The sequence below is a fragment of the Eublepharis macularius genome, chromosome 19 (genome assembly GCF_028583425.1).
Source record: "Eublepharis macularius isolate TG4126 chromosome 19, MPM_Emac_v1.0, whole genome shotgun sequence".
Classification (NCBI taxonomy): domain Eukaryota; kingdom Metazoa; phylum Chordata; class Lepidosauria; order Squamata; family Eublepharidae; genus Eublepharis; species Eublepharis macularius.
In genome coordinates this window covers 1599705-1614943 of record NC_072808.1, presented here as the reverse complement: position 1 = coordinate 1614943, position 15239 = coordinate 1599705, and the positions used below count along the sequence as shown (strand labels likewise).

The 15239-nt window shown below is 52.8% G+C and overlaps 1 protein-coding gene across 1 annotated transcript in view; it reads right to left on the bottom strand.

The window, feature by feature from the left end:
• The window catches only part of KMT2D (lysine methyltransferase 2D), an 83603-nt gene that overhangs the window by 28654 nt on the left and 39710 nt on the right, over window positions 1-15239 (bottom strand). The window contains exons 26-35 of the mRNA XM_055003521.1: window positions 12931-13047; window positions 12459-12620; window positions 12249-12336; window positions 11857-12092; window positions 10552-10625; window positions 10209-10259; window positions 7497-9209; window positions 6342-6518; window positions 4746-4894; window positions 1095-3262 (exon numbers count right to left, since the gene is read on the bottom strand). Coding sequence (XP_054859496.1) covers window positions 1095-3262; window positions 4746-4894; window positions 6342-6518; window positions 7497-9209; window positions 10209-10259; window positions 10552-10625; window positions 11857-12092; window positions 12249-12336; window positions 12459-12620; window positions 12931-13047 — 4935 coding nt within the window. The remainder of the gene's footprint in view (window positions 1-1094; window positions 3263-4745; window positions 4895-6341; window positions 6519-7496; window positions 9210-10208; window positions 10260-10551; window positions 10626-11856; window positions 12093-12248; window positions 12337-12458; window positions 12621-12930; window positions 13048-15239) is intronic.

Here is a 15239-nt window from a genome sequence, read left to right as displayed (position 1 = left end):
CTCTGTTGAAATTCATTTTATTTGTTTTAGCCCAGTTTTCCAGCCTACGAAGATCATCCTGTATCCTGGCTCTGTCTTCTACCGTATTTGCCACCCCTCCAAATTTAGTATCATCTGCAAATTTAATGAGCATCCCCTCTATTCCTTCATCCAATTCACTATAAAGATGTTGAACAACACAGGGCCTAGGACAGATCCCAGAGGCACTCCACTGGTCACTCCTCTCCAAGAAGATGAGGAACCCTTTACAAGCACTCTTTGGGTACGATCTGTCAACCAGTTCCAGATCCACCTAACACTGATAGGATCCAAACCACATGTAACCAACTTGTCAACCAGAACATCATGTGGAACCTTATCAAAAAGCCCTACTGAAATCAAGATAAACGATGTCCGCTACATTCCGTTGATCCACCATAGTAGTAAGGTAACGGTAAAGGTGGTCCCCTGTGCAAGCACCGAGTCATTACTGACCCATGGGGGGACGTCGCATCACAACGTTTTCTTGGCAGACTTTTTGTTACAGGGTGGTTTGCCGTTGCCTTCCCCAGTCATCTACCCTTTACCCCCAGGAAACTGGGGTACTCATTTTACCGACCTCTGGAAGGATGGAAGGCGGAGTCAAGTAGCGACTCTTTCAAAAAAGGAGGTACGGTTAGTCTAACATGACTTGCTCTTGAGGAACCCATGCTGACTCTTAGTAATCACAGCTGTTTTTTCTAAATGCTGAAGGGCCGACTGTTCAATGGTTTGCTCCTGCTTTTTCCCCTTCTTGAAGATGGGGACAACATTTGCCCACCTCCGACCTTCTGGCTCCTCACCTGTTCTCCAGGAATTCTCAAAGCGGATAGACAGGGACGCCACAATTACGCCAGCACGTTCCTTTAGCACCCTAGGGTGCAATTCATTTGGTCCTGGGGCTGATTTCATTTAAAGAAGCTAGGTTTTCACACACCGCGTCTGTCCTAGGCTGCCATTCCATTTCTTCCCCCTTTTTTGCCAGGGGGAGTACCGTTCCCCTTGCAAGTGAAGACCGAAGCAAAGCAGGGACTGGGCGGTTCTGCCCTACAAGTGACTGAGGGAATCCCCCTTACCTGTATCGGGGAAGAAGCTGTTTGCCAGTTGCTGCTGCTGCTGCTGTTGCTGCTGCTGCATCACAAGCTGCTGAGGCTTAAGCCCCATCATCTGTGGCTGTTGGGGCGGCGGCGGCTGGACCCCAGGCATGGGCTTCTGGGCCAGGACCTGCTGCTGGTTCTGTTGACCGTGCGTGGCCTGGATGCCATGCTGCGCGGCGAGCAGGTGAGCCTGGTTCTGAGTCACTCCCATATGGGGGGCCAGCCCTTGGCTTTGCTGAGGACCGGCCAAACGCGGCGGCGGCGGCGGCGGCGGCTGCTGCATCAACTGCGGGTTGGCCACCATCCCCTGCTGCCTGGCCACCACGCCCAACTGAAGCTGCTGCGGGGGGCTTACCAGCGGCCCCTCGTGCGGCTGGCTAGGGGGAGCGGGGTGGGCTAACAGGGCGTGGGGCGGGAGATGCTGGGACCCCCCCGGCACCTGGGCAGACATCTGTTGCTTCTTCTGCAGCTCCTTCTTCTCGTGTTCCAGCAGGTCTTCAATCAGGAGCGGCAGCTCGCTGGCCACCAAGGAACTTTCCATCTTATCCAGATCATCCGCCGGGGAGTGCTGCTGGGTGCTGGCCAGGCTCAAGGACCCTCCGTCGAGCTCAAACTTTTCCAGGACCGAGTTATTTGCGCTGGCCATCTGGCTGGGAGTGAGTGGTGGCCGGCTCGGGGTGCCGTAGAGGACCTTGTCCGAGATGGAAGTGTGGCTGTTGCTGTGGAACTGCGTCATGCTAAGCCGCATCCCAGGCCCTCCGGCGCCAGAGCTCATGAGATTCTGCCCGGGCTTGATGTTCACTGCTAAGGTTGCAGCCATTTTCTCAACGGCCTCAGATTTGACAGGAAGCTTCTCCGAGGGGCTGGTAGTAAATTGGCAGGGGGAGGGCTTCAGGCAGCCCTCCTCTATCTTGGGCTTAATGTCAGCAGGCAGGCCCACCAACTTGCTGTCCAGCATGTCACTGGGGGACTTGAAGGTGGACAGGATGGGCGGCGGAACTCCTGCGGAAGGAGGACAGGGAACAGTGAGAAGGTTCAGTCTTTCCTTTGCTTTGGGTGCTCCATCTCTGGGTAGCGGTTCCACCTTCTGGGCACCTGGCTTGCCAGCCCCCGCGGAAGGGCTGTCCTTGAGGTAGGGCCCCGCAGGCGGCTCCTTCTTGAGGAGGTCCTCCCGTTCCGCCTTCTCGTTGGCAGATTCCACCAGGCGCAGATGCTCGTTGAAGATGTCCTTCTTGTCCCCCGTGTCCAGCTCCGGATCCGTGTAGGCCAGCAAGTCAAACTCCCCACCGTTCAGCAGGTCATCGAGGTGTGGGTCGTTGGTCTCCAGATTGTCCAGGTTGCCGAGATCGTCGTCCCCCTTGGCGACATCAGGATCGAGACTCAAGTTGGCCAAGTCGTCGTCATCCTCCAGGTCTTTGTGGGAATCAAAGTCATCGTCTAAATCGGGCTCCACCGGCACGTCGCAAGGTAACTGCCTACTGGCCAGACCCAACTGAGTCTTACCAGCGGCTGGAGCCGTGTCCGCGGCAGCTGGAGGAATGGGTACCTCTTTGGGGCCAGATGAAGAGAGCGGACGGGGCGGGATGTGTTGCATCTCCAAGTTGCCGGGCGGCAGAATCAAATGGGGCACAGCCTTGGCGTGAGGGTGATGGTTGTTGTTCATCTCCACCCCCTGAGGGGAGGAGGAAATAGAAACTGACATTTTGGGGGTTTGTATGACTTGAGTTCCCAGGACAGGAGCCTGCATGGGCATAACAGAAGCTTTCAAAGCCTGGCTGGTGCTGTCATTTCCAGGCAAAAAAAACCTGGGTCGAACCTGGGGACTCTGTTGGACGAAAGCCGGGCCCGTTCCGCTTCCACCCACTCCTTTCTGGATATTGTGCCTTAGCTCGATGAACTGGGCTCCAAGGGTGCCAGCTGACGCCTGAAGCTGTTCTCCAGGACCTGTCAGGCGTGGGGCGAGGCCACCCAGAGCTTGACGGCTCAAGTCTTGGGTGGGCGGCTGTGGGAAGCGGGACGGGGTTGGGAGGCGCATGGACACCGCTTGCTGCTGCTGCTGCTGCTGCTGCTGCCACATCTGCTGCTGGGGCGACGGGGCATGGAAGACGCCACGAGGGTAAAATGGTTGTGCAGCTACCACCGATGGCCTAGAAGACAAGGGTACAAGAGGGGGGGGGGAGACATGTCAGTGCAAGACAAAAAATAACTCCCTTGAAACAACGGCTGGGCAGCTTGTGAATATCGTTTCCGAGCACTCTGCACACCGCAGTGCTCTTCGGACGCACAAAGCACAAATCGCTCTGCGCTTCAGATTCTGCAGGGCTAGCTAGCGCACTCTAAAATGTCTGCGCTTTTAAAGAAATAATTATTACAGAGGCTCACGGCAACTAATTTCACACATCTAAACATGCAGAGAGAGAAGAGCAGCCCTCGCCCAGCTGTTCTGCCAACCAAAACAGAAAGTAGAAACAGGTGGATACATAGAGCTTTCATTTGCTTGTAGGATAATGGCCGATCAAGGCCAGCTTTGGCCTCCCCATTCAACCTCTGGCACCTGGCTCTCTCTCTGTCTCTGCCTTTCTACCCCAATATATGCCCCACTTTGTGAAATCTTGTCTCCCAACCGCACCCCTCATCCTCCTGCTCTCTTAAACTACCGCGCTCGTCTTCCTTGCTGCTGCCAAACCCCATTCCACCATGTTCTCCCAGAACTCTTTATATGGTGCTGCCTCTTCTGTCCCCGTTTCAAGATCTCTTAGGGTTACCACTTTGGGTAACGCTTTCATCTTGGCGCCTTAGTTCCCATCCCCACCCGAGATCACGTGCCAGCATTCGGCCTCTGTTACATTTCTCTCTCTCCCTGCTGCCATTTTGCCATCTTCCCCAATGTTTACATTAGAGGTTCTTTAGGGCAAAGACTAAGCTGTTTCGATACATTGCTCTGCAAACCACTGTTAATACAACAAATTAACACAATTTTAAAACAGGGCTGATATCCTAAGGTCCCTTCCCAGTTACAGTCTAAGATGGGTAGCTGCATTAGTCTGTCCGTAGCAGCAGAAAAGAGCAAGGGGCCAGTAGCACCTATAAGATTAACAATCTGAAGAGGAGAGCTGTGGCTCACGAAAGCTCACGCCCTACCACCAATTTTGTCAGTCTTAGAGGTGCTACTGGACTCTTGCTCTTTTCTACTGCTGTAGACAGACTAACTGAAGAAGGGAGCTGTGGCTCATGAAAGCTCACACTCTACCACAAATGTTGTTAGTCTTCTAGGCGCTACTGGACTCTTTCTCTTTTCTACAGTGACAGACTGTCACTTTGGTTAGCCAATTTCTCCCCTCCCCACTGCAGACCCCCCCCCCCAACATGCCCCTGAGGGTTCCCTGACTCTTCAGTGGGCAGCGGGAAAGTCCCATTGGGCAAGCCTGGCTCATAGATCTCTTAGGTGGCAAATCAATGATTTCAAGAAATTGGCTCCGGTACACAGTGGAGACGTGGGGACAGTCTCCATTTCCAAGCAAAGTATCTGTAGATTAAAATCAGTCCAGTATTCACAAAGGAAGGATTCTGCTCATTGCCAATTATCCTCTTCCACTGAGGAGACGCTTCCAATTAGAGTGCCCGACTCACCTGCCATTAATATCCATAGTAGAAGGAGTGGCTGCTGGGGGCGGCCGGGCGAGTCGCTCATCCTGCACGTAGGGCGCGTGCACCATTACCCCGCTGGGTAGCTTGTTACCTCCTGGGGGAGTACTCAGATTGCCTAGGATGCCTTTGTCCTGGGGTGGAGGAAGCAAGAGAGACCATGAGTAGATGTAGTGGCACTTAGAGATGGGCACGAACCGAAATACGAACCAAAGTTCATCACAAGCTGGGCTGGTTTTCGGTTCTCAAACCGGCGGCTCATCGGAGCGCATTTCTGACAAACTGCGACTAACTGCTATGACTTTTAGAGTGGTTCGTAGGGTTCATTTTTCGGTTCGTCACTGCAGACAGCCTGGCACGATCAATCTGTTACTTAGACAATGGGGGGGATGGGCTTTTGCCAGACCTTCTGCAGCCCCGGAAGTGACGAACCGGTTCGCGAACCAGGCAAGATCATGATTCGTGAAACGCGATGAATCATGAACCACAACGAACTGCCATTTTCCCATTTCGTGCCCGCCTCTAGCTGCAGTTTTTCATTACCAGATTCAAATCCCTACTTGACACAAAAAGTACTTGGGTGACCTTGGGCCATTCCTTCTTCCCAAGTTAACCTACTCAACAGGGTTATTGTGAGAATAAAATGAGGAAGGGAGAATGAAATGTGTACGGCCCTGAGCTCCTTGGAAGAAAGGTGGGACTGAAAAAGGCATTAAGTAAACAATACTCGATACATCAATAATACATCAGGCTTACTGTTTTGCAACTGATGCGCACACAATCAGTTTAGGGAGCAATACTGGAGTCTGTTTCTTTTGAAGCCCCACCTCATCAGATCTAGAGAAAAACAGGCCCTTTCCCCAGATGTGAAGCCAGCATGAAATATTTACGCAGACCATGTAACCTCGTGTCGGGAAGTTAGAATTCAAAACGGGTATATATCAAGTTAGACCAGCGTTTCCCAACCCGTGGGTCTTGAAGCTTGTGAAACTGGGCCAAAGGCTTTTGTGGTTTTACTGATTTGAGCACGACCAGTTGTTTTTCAGTGGTTCACCCTATCAAGTAACTTTGGACTTGTGGGTCACCCTATCAAAAAGGTACAGAGACACTGAGACCGTTGGTCAAACTAGTCCAGGACTCTTTACTCAGGATGGGTAAAGAGCATGGGGAGCCAGACATTACGGACCGTTACATCCAGTGATTTTCACAGTGCATCGCTCCCATCATCTCTTTTGACTATATACAGCTGGAATGGCCGACGGGTCAGATGGACTTTAGCTCCCTCAAGCTGCCTAGATTCCCTGACCCCACGTCCAGGAAATCTAGGCTATACCTTTTAGGAAACCTTTGGCTGCTTATGGCAGCCTTCCCCTTTTGGAATCCCCAAGGTTTTCGCTTCTGAATTAAGTAGACTTGGCATGCATTGACCTGAGTTTCATATACTTATATATTAGCAGCACCAATGGCTCCTGGATTCCCGGCCACCACATTACTATATTTCTTTTGTAGGATCTTCGGTCTCTGTGACAGTCCAATTTAACAATCACAGCCAGGCACGCTTCCTCCTAATCCTACCCATACCTGTGCCGAAGGAAACGGTGTCATGCTCCGATTCATCTGCTCAAAGGCTTGTCCGCTGCCCTCGGGGTTCCACGACGCCTGCGAGTTGTTTGCGGCAGCCGCAGCGCTCTCTTTCTCTTGCCGCAAGTTGTTCCTTTGGATCTGCTGACGGATGAGCAACTCACGGAGTCTCTGACGCTACGGGGAGGTGCAGAAGAAAACGGGGCGAGAGCTGTTAGTCTGTCCTGCCCCCCTAAAGTCTTTCGAGACACCTGCTTTCATTCTAGTCAAATGTATATTTCTTCTGTGAATCATTCTCTCACTCTCCACCCATCCTCCATTAGAAGGTGTCCCAACTTCTGGGACTGGAAGCCCCAAGTTCTCCAACTGGACTGGGTTGTTATTTGCATTCAGGCAACATGACGATTTTAGGCGCTTTAGTCTCTGGATGAATTAACATGTAATAACCAGCATGGGATTGTTAATATAGGAACAATTCCAGAGGGAGTCTTGGACTCCCATCTAGGATTAATCCTGGTTTGGAGGCAAGAGAACAAATCTGCTGATGGAAGAGAGAGGAGACGGAGACTCCGCCCACTTCCCACCACAGCTGCTGATCCGTGTGGCTGCCGGTCCGCACGGTTCCTCCTGGCAGTACTCACAATCCAACCCAACATTTAATAGTAACTGCACTTATATACACCTCTTCCAGACAGATCAATGCCCCACTCAGAGCAGTGAACAAAGCCAGTGTTATTATTATCCCCACAACGCAGCTGGGGAGCTGGGGCTGAGAGGAGAGGTTTACCCAAGGCCACCTACTGAGCTCATGGCAGTCGTGGGATTTGAACCAGCAGAGTGCTGATTTGCAACCCAACCACTATTCTACCTCCACCTATGAAATCAGATACAGACACTGAGCATTTTTCCTCTTCGCCTTCTGCATCTTGCTGCTTGCACGAGTCTTCAGGGTCTCATCTACCCGTGCAACGCGCACCTGTTCTCCATTTGCAGTTCGGATTGTTCGGCTGACGTCCCTGCCTTGAAAGGCCAGAAGGGCCTTGAATACCCTTCGAAAGACCCGACACTCTGCTGGTCTACCCTCCCTTGAAAGCTATGATTAATCCACCACTCCTCTCCCTTTCACAGAACCCATCAAAGCAGCAACCGACTTACCTGTCGCTGTTTCTCTAGCTCGGTTTGGCTGATGTTGTTGATCGCCCCCTCCTGGCTGGCGGGCAGTTCTTGCAGCTCCCTGTTTGGCGGGCCCACCACTCCTTCTTCCCTCTTGTCACCGGGTGGCGCCATTCCTGTCCGCTGCAGGTAGGGCAAGGAGCTCTCTTGCTGAGATGGCTGCTGGGGCAGTACCGAGGGAGGACGCAGCGGGGAGACGTTGTAAGAGTCAGGGGTGCTCTTGCCCGGCCCCAAAGGGCTCCCAGCTTGATGGAACCCCGGTGAGGAAACGTAGCTTGTGCTTTGGGGTTTGCTAGGAGCAAAATGGCTGTTGATCCCATGGGAAGGGGAACTCTTGATTGGCTCACTGGGAGGGAAGGTGAAGCGCATTTGGGGCTGAGCATTTGGAAAGACATTAGCACCAGGGGAGCGAGCAAACTGGGGCTGCTGGCTGGTCTTGGGGTGGGGCTCACCCGAAGGAGGCACTGTTGGATAGCCCCCAACTGCTGCGGTGTTGTGGGAGACTGGCATGGGTTTGAAGCCCGCTTCTGGCATCTGGGGCCGAGGGGGCTTGTGCAGAGGAGCAAAAGGATCCCTGGATTGCGGCCGTGAAGGAGGCCGGGAGTAGGGGTCGGGGGACTGAAAACGAGGGGTGACCGGAGACTGGCAGAAGGCTTCATTAGAAAGTGGCCGGGGAGTGAGAGGTGACTGGGAGCTAGACTGGGACTGGGGGCTGGCTGGTACACGTGAGAAGGGGTCGGAGGGCAGTGAGCGAGGGGGGAGGGCACAGCAGCTTTCTGGGGGTGGGGGCTGAGGCCTAGGTGTCAGCGGAGGCTGAGCATAAGGATCCGGGAACGGAGATTGCCGGTAGAGATCAGCCTGGCTGGGGGGAGAAGAAGCCAGAGGGTGAGAATCTGGGGGCCTATGCCCCAAGCCCGGGCTCTGCGGCTCCACCTGAGATTGCCGTGGGGTGAGTGGGGCTTTAAACACATCTGGAGCCTTCATTTCACTGGGGTGAGGAGCGCTGGCTGGGGAGTCGCCATAGCCGTAGCTTGGGGAGCAGATTCCGTGCCCCACTTCTTCTTTCTTGATCTCCAGCACTTTCTTCTGTTCCCCAAAGGGTGGGGGTGAAAGCATCAGCGCAGGTTGCTGGGGGCTTCCAGGCACAGACAAGTTTTCCAAAGACCCACTCGGGCAGCGGGGTTTAAGGAAGGGGTCTGGGGTGGAGGGGTGGTGCCTGGGCGTTCCAGGGGGCGTGGGCTGGAACTCCCCCGACTGCAGGGCTGGACGAGGAATGGGCAGGTGCGGGGACTGTCCAGAGGAGGCGGCGGTGGGAGTGGAGGTAAAGCCAGCAGGCACTGCGGAAGGAGAAGGAAAACGTGGATCTGGTGCGGGGCAGGCAGAGGCCATGCCGTAGGGCTCGTGCGAAGGCACTTGAGCTGGGGGCTGGGCACTGGTGGCAGAAGAGGGGAGATTGAGGAAGAGCTCACTGGGCGACTCAACGCCCGACCCGCTTGGCAGAGTGGCAGCATTGCTGATGTAAATGGGCTGCCCGGCTGCTGAGGGGGCAGCGGAAGGAGGGGGAGGTGGCGGCAGCTGGGTGGCCCCTGGCAGTGCCCCCTGCTGGGGTGGGATGCGCAGGTGCAAGGCCGGGCGGTCTGGTCTCCGCAGCACCTCCACTTTGGTTTGTTGCTTGCTGATCTGGCTCTCGGCTTGCTGCAGAAAGAGGAGCAAGAATGCATCACAGGCCGGTTATTAGAGGCACCGTTCATACCCTCAACCTCCTTTCTCTTCTCTGTGGGGTGACAAAACAGTGTAGCTACACTTTTGGGCTCGTGACTGTTTCCTGGGAATGAGTAAAGAGTCCAGTAGCACCTTTAAGACTAACCAATTTTACTGCAGCATAAGCTTTCGAGAGCCGCAGCTCTCTTCGTCAGATGCACGGAGGGTATGCAGAAACTGGCCAGAGATATATAGGTGGTGAGGGTAGTGGGGAGAGGCTGAACTGCGCCCTCCACCTCTTTCATGACTTTTGCAACTGATTTGCATCTGCTTCCCCCTCCCCTCCCCACCTATATATCTCTGGCCGGTTTCTTCACACCCTCCGTGCATCTGACGAAGAGAGCTGTGGTTCTCGAAAGCTTATGCTACAACAAAGTTGGTTAGTCTTAAAGGTGCTACTGGACTCTTTACTATTTTGCACCTCCAGACTAACATGGCTAACTCCTTTGGATCTCGGGAGTGAAAGAAACACTCCGTAGGCTCCAAAAGGACCTCCCGCGAGCAGACAAGCAGCTTCCGCAGTCTTGAATTTAGACGCATTATGTGGCTTCTTACACCTAAATCCTCGATGCCACAAACATGGTAGCCAACAACAGACGTTGGTAGAAGGTGCAGAAATCAACATTTTGAGAACCTTCACTCTCCCACTCTCTGCCTCCCAATTTGATTTTGTTTTAAGGAAGAAGTTTCTAGTCCTTAAGGCTGTGAAGGAGGGCTTGATAACGTGGGGGCAGCAGTGCTTGGGAAGGATTTGTGGAAGAACGTGAAAAGCTTTGGGGGCAGGAGCAGAACTGCAGGAAGTCCTGGAAGCAGCTGGCTGAACAGGTGGTTGTCGATGGGGCCACGGAGGCCACGCCCACCCTCCCAGGAATACTCCCACTCTGCCCTCCGTCAGTGCCACCCACTTAAGAGACTTCTCATCATCTCGCTTACCTTCTGCACCTTGTTAATGCGGTGAGCCGCCCGGTTATCTTTGGCCTTTTGCTGCACGGAAAAATTCAACATGAGAAAATGTCGTAGCAAGAGAGACGGTAAAACGCTCCCCCCTTCCCCAAGTGGGACACGTGTTCCTTTCCTGCCTCAATTCATGGGACCACTTTGTAAAAAGTCATTTAAAAAGACGGAACTGCTACAGCTTAAGCATCGCCTGGCAATATGCGCAGGCCAGGATGTCCATCAAAGCCTGGATGCAAAGGCCCAAAGAGCACCAGGAAAACCTGCGCAGGAGAAAGAGTCAAAAGCAGGCACCGACACGCCATCTTCACGGACCGCTTACCAAGTAAGGGGCTTTATCTGGGGCTGGCACCTTTCTCCAGAGCTTCATGATCTGCTTGCAACGGCTAGACCAGTCTTGAGAAGCGGGAGGGAGGGAAGATGGGGGGGGGGGGGAAACACACACACACCAAGGTCATTTTACTTTGTTTTGTCCACAAGTTCTGGTCACAGATTTGATAGGACAGAAAAGCCGCGTGCGGTTGGATTATTACGTTATCACTGCGCTACAGCAATCGTTCACTACGGGATTTGGCTTTTCTACACAGGACAATTTGGTTGAGAATGACTACTATCGCGTGACTGCTATAGTGTGACAAGAACACAATATCCAACCATGTGCAGATGTAGCCAAAGACAAAATTTTTGTATGTGTCAATGTGATTTCAGCCATGTCAGCCCTGGAGGAGATGCCTAAAATCGCTGGGTTGCCTTGGGCAAGTAACTCGCTCCAGCCTAAGAGACTCGAGGTGATGGAGGGATGCTCAGAAAGACGCGAATGAGTTTCCGGTGACCAAATCAATACAGTTACGTATCAGCAGGGGTCATTTCGTAGAAAAAGAGCTGGAGGAACTCATTAGCATAACTCATTAGCATATGCCATGCCCCTTGACATCACTGGAAATGTGTCATTAGCACAACTGATTTGCATATGCCACACCCCCTGACATCACCTATCCTGGCTGCTTTGGACCCAATCCTGGCCATTCAGGGCCGAAATTGGGCCCAAAATGGCAAAAAGGGGCTGAAAATGGCCGAAAAGGGGCCCAAAATGGTCAGGATCGGGCCACTGCTGAGCGGGAGAGTGATCCACTACCCGTCAGAGGCCAGATCTGGGCCGTTTCAGCCCCAATCCAGGCTGAAACGGGATTCAAAATGGCCGAGAATCAGGTGGGCGGGGCCACCTGACATGTGACCTCTTGGGGAACTACCGGAACTGCGTTCCTGGCATTCCCCCTCAAAATGAGCCCTGCGTATCAGTCTTCATGGCTCAAAAATACACCATCAGTGATTTGTAAACTGAGTGGTGGAGGAATGCCGCTAGTGAGTAGGGCTGCACTGCCCCCAACTCTTTGCCCCCTCTCTAAAATTATGCAAAATATGCTGAAATACCGTAAATTTCATTTTACAGGATGTGGCTACACTAACAGCAGGATTGGGGGTCACCCGGGCACAGAATCTGGACTTGGTTGGCAGCAGAAAGCCAAACAAGGCCGGGCAAGACAGTCTTCATTAAAACATCAAAACTCAGTTAAGCAAATTCAGTTTGCTCTGTGTTTGCGTTTGCGGGGAGGGAGGCGGCACCAACCTGGGTAATCCTGTTTGAGGCTGGGGAAGTTCATGTTGGCATAAAGCACCGGTGAGATGGTGGACAGCTCCCCCAGCTCTTCATCCTTCTCCCAGCGCTGCAGGCTCCGCTGGTTATAGGACAGCCCGTCACTTTCCCCCTCTGTTGTGGGGGTGGTGGGGGTGGAAGCCGCAGAACTGCTGGCCCAAGGGCTCTCTGGCTCACACTGCTCCGGGCTGAAGAAGCCACTCCTTTCTCTACAAGGTAGAGGAGAGGGGGGAAAAAACAGACAAAAAGATGAATAAAAGGGCATGTGGGGCAGGCAGTTGAGGGGCCGGGCCGGGCCGGCTGAGACAGGGTTGGGAAGGGAGCAGCATCAAAGCCTCCTGCAAGCCAAGTCTGGGCCAACGTACCTGCTATCAAGAAACGGGGACTGGCAAACTCCAGAGTAAGTCTCCATCGGTACAGCAGGCTGCAGGGAGCCAAGGGAGACGCCTCCGCCTAAGAGGGCAGAGAGGACCACAGTTAGAGCAGCTCACTCTCCCCCCATTCTTCTTCGGGTCCAAGATGTGACCCAGAACCCACCGCCCCAGCTTCTCCTGACCCCAGTGCAGAGGGCCTACCTTGCAGGAAGGGCCTTTGGGTAAGCTGTGTGCGGTTTGGGTCCCGAAGGCTCCCGGCCTCCGGTTCGGCTGCAACACAGTTGAGTTGCTGCTCACGTTCGGCTGATCCCAGAACGTCTTTAAAGAGCTGCTGGACATCCTTGCTCTCCATTTTGGGGAGCTCTGTTGGGAGGAGGAAAGTTGCAATGGAATCACACGCCGTTAAAGGCCATCGAGGCACAACATGAGCCAGGTTGGGAACCAGGGGGGGGGTCTCCAGAAAGGGCAGGTTTCTGAGGTCGGTGTTATCAGACAAACAGACGGTGGAGAGGACGGTAGCTGGTCTTGCTTTTAGCCACAAGGATCTGCCCCTATTCCAGAGCTCGGGAGAGAAGTCAGGAGGGCCTGGCTCCCAGTCTCCCCAGCTCTTCGCGGGGCAGATCCTTAGCAGGAGGAGGGGGGCAGTAGGGTCTATTCAAAGGGCCCGCCTGACCTTCAGTGGGGATTTTGTCAAGGTCGGAGCTGAGCACCCCCTCCCCCGGGGGTGTGGCTGGGTTCTCGGCACCTGTAGGATCTGGAGTGTTCTTGGGCACCATCGGTTCTGTCGTGCCTGTAAGGAGCAAATACCAGACCGGTCAGTCCAGGGAAATTCCAGCAACCATCCACAGCGCAAGAGGACACAGCGGAGGAATAAACAATACTGACCCCTCGCTTCTAGAAGGCCAAGCGAGCTTCAGAAACGAGTGCCTAACGCTTCAACTGTTTGATGGAACTAAGCACTTTGAAAGGACAGAGACAGTGTGCTGCACACCTCCGTGTAACCCTCCATGATTACAAAGATGCAAAAATAAAAAGGGACATTTGCATAAAACTTGTTTCACGGAGTCAGACAGACCTCCAGTTATAAAGCTGATGCTGGAGGTAAAGTTTAATTTCATTTTACTTCTTTTAGCAGCAGAAATTACAGAGCTGAATTTTTTTTTATAGGGGTGATTTTGTGTTACTGTATTTTAGCATTACATTTTTGGGTCCAACCATTCCTTCAAGGAACACAGAGCCCCCACTCCCCGTTTTATTCGCACAACAGCCCTGTGAGATGGCTTAGACCGAGATACGTAACTGGCCCAGTGTCACCCAGTGAGTCTCATGGGTCTCCCCTGTCACAGTCCCCCAGACCACACTAGTTGTCACTATGAAGTTGATTGTTTTTGTGCCTCTTTAACATTGGATTAACTGACAACCTCTCAGCCGCATCCATTGCAAGCCCCAAGATTAAACAACAAGCTGCGCTTTCATTTCGTATTTCGGAGCGGCGTCTGAAGCCGCACAGTGTCTTCCCGCCAACCGCAGCCCAACATTAAATATTTATTTATTTATGTCATTTATAGTCCGCCTTTCTCACGGAGACTCAAGGCGGATTACATAGTGTGAGATTAGTACAGTCAATATCCAGGACATTTCAATAAACGATGCCACGGGGTAATAAATGCAAGTTTACCGAGACATAACATTAGCCAAAAATCTGATACAGAGCTGAAGAAATGCTGGAAGACTGAGAAAGCAATTCTAGGACTGAAATGAGAGAACGCAGAACCACCCAGTGGGGGTCATGCTTAAAGCAACAGGCAGTGAATCCTGCAGGAAGGTGGGGGGCTTCAGTCTACTTCTTGATCTCAAGCCCTTCATAGCCAGCCATACCCCTTCCTTGGGTGCAGACCCTGCCGTTAGACCCCAGAGAACTGCTGTCCGTCAAAGCAGACAAAGGCCACCGGGCCTTTGACTAGGGGCCAGCTTTTTTGCCCCCCTCCTGACCGCCACCCCCTCCTTTTGCAGCTGGCCCTTGAGTTACATCATGGTGGTGCCGAGTTGCTTTTGCAGTAGCCGATCTGTCGCCGCCTGAATTTTAACGTGTTAGTGCGTTAATAAGGTTTATTTTATTGTATTTTAACAGTGTATTTCTTGGAAGCCGCCCTGAGCCCGCTTGCGGGAAGGGCGGGGCATAAGTTGAATAAAATAAATAAATAAATACTGATCTAGGTGGGCCTCAGTGTCTGGATGCCAGGTAAGTCATCTTCGTGTGTTGGGTTCAGAATTCGAAAGCAACCCTTTCCTTGAGAGCAAGGAGAGTCAACTCCCGGCAAACCAGACTGTGCTGCTTGAGAAGTAACACAGAAGCGCCAGCAAGCAACAAGCCCAGAGTTCCAGACTTAAACGCAGAGATGCCTACCAGAACCGCCCCACCCCTCTACAGGAACTGGTAAGCATTTTTCTATTGCAAAAGCTGAAGAGGAGGTGATCTCTGGATTAACTTAGGCAAGGCAGCCTAACTGAGATTGTAACTGTTACAATCTCAGATTACTGACAAGGAGACCGGGGCTCAAATCCTCGTTCTGTCATGAGCTTTATTGGGTAACCTTGGCCGAGTCACTCTCTCTCAGCTCAACCTACCTCACAAGGTTGCTGTTAGGACACAAAGGTAGAGGGGGAAACCAGGTACACTGCAGCAAGGTCCTTGGGAGGGAGAGCGTGAGTGACATGTGGAGTGCTTAGAGTGTCAGACCAGGATTCAAAGTAGTAAAGAGTCCAGTAGCACCTTTAAGACTAACCAACTTTATTGTAGCATAAGCTTTTGAGAACCGCAGCTCTCTTCATCAGACAGCCAGTGTAGTGTAACTGTTACAATCTCAGATTGCTAACAGGGCGACCAGGGCTCAAATCCTCGTTCTGTCATGAGCCGATGAAAAGAGCTGTGGTTCTCAAAAGCTTATGCTACAATAAAGTGGGTTAGCCTTAAAGGTGCTA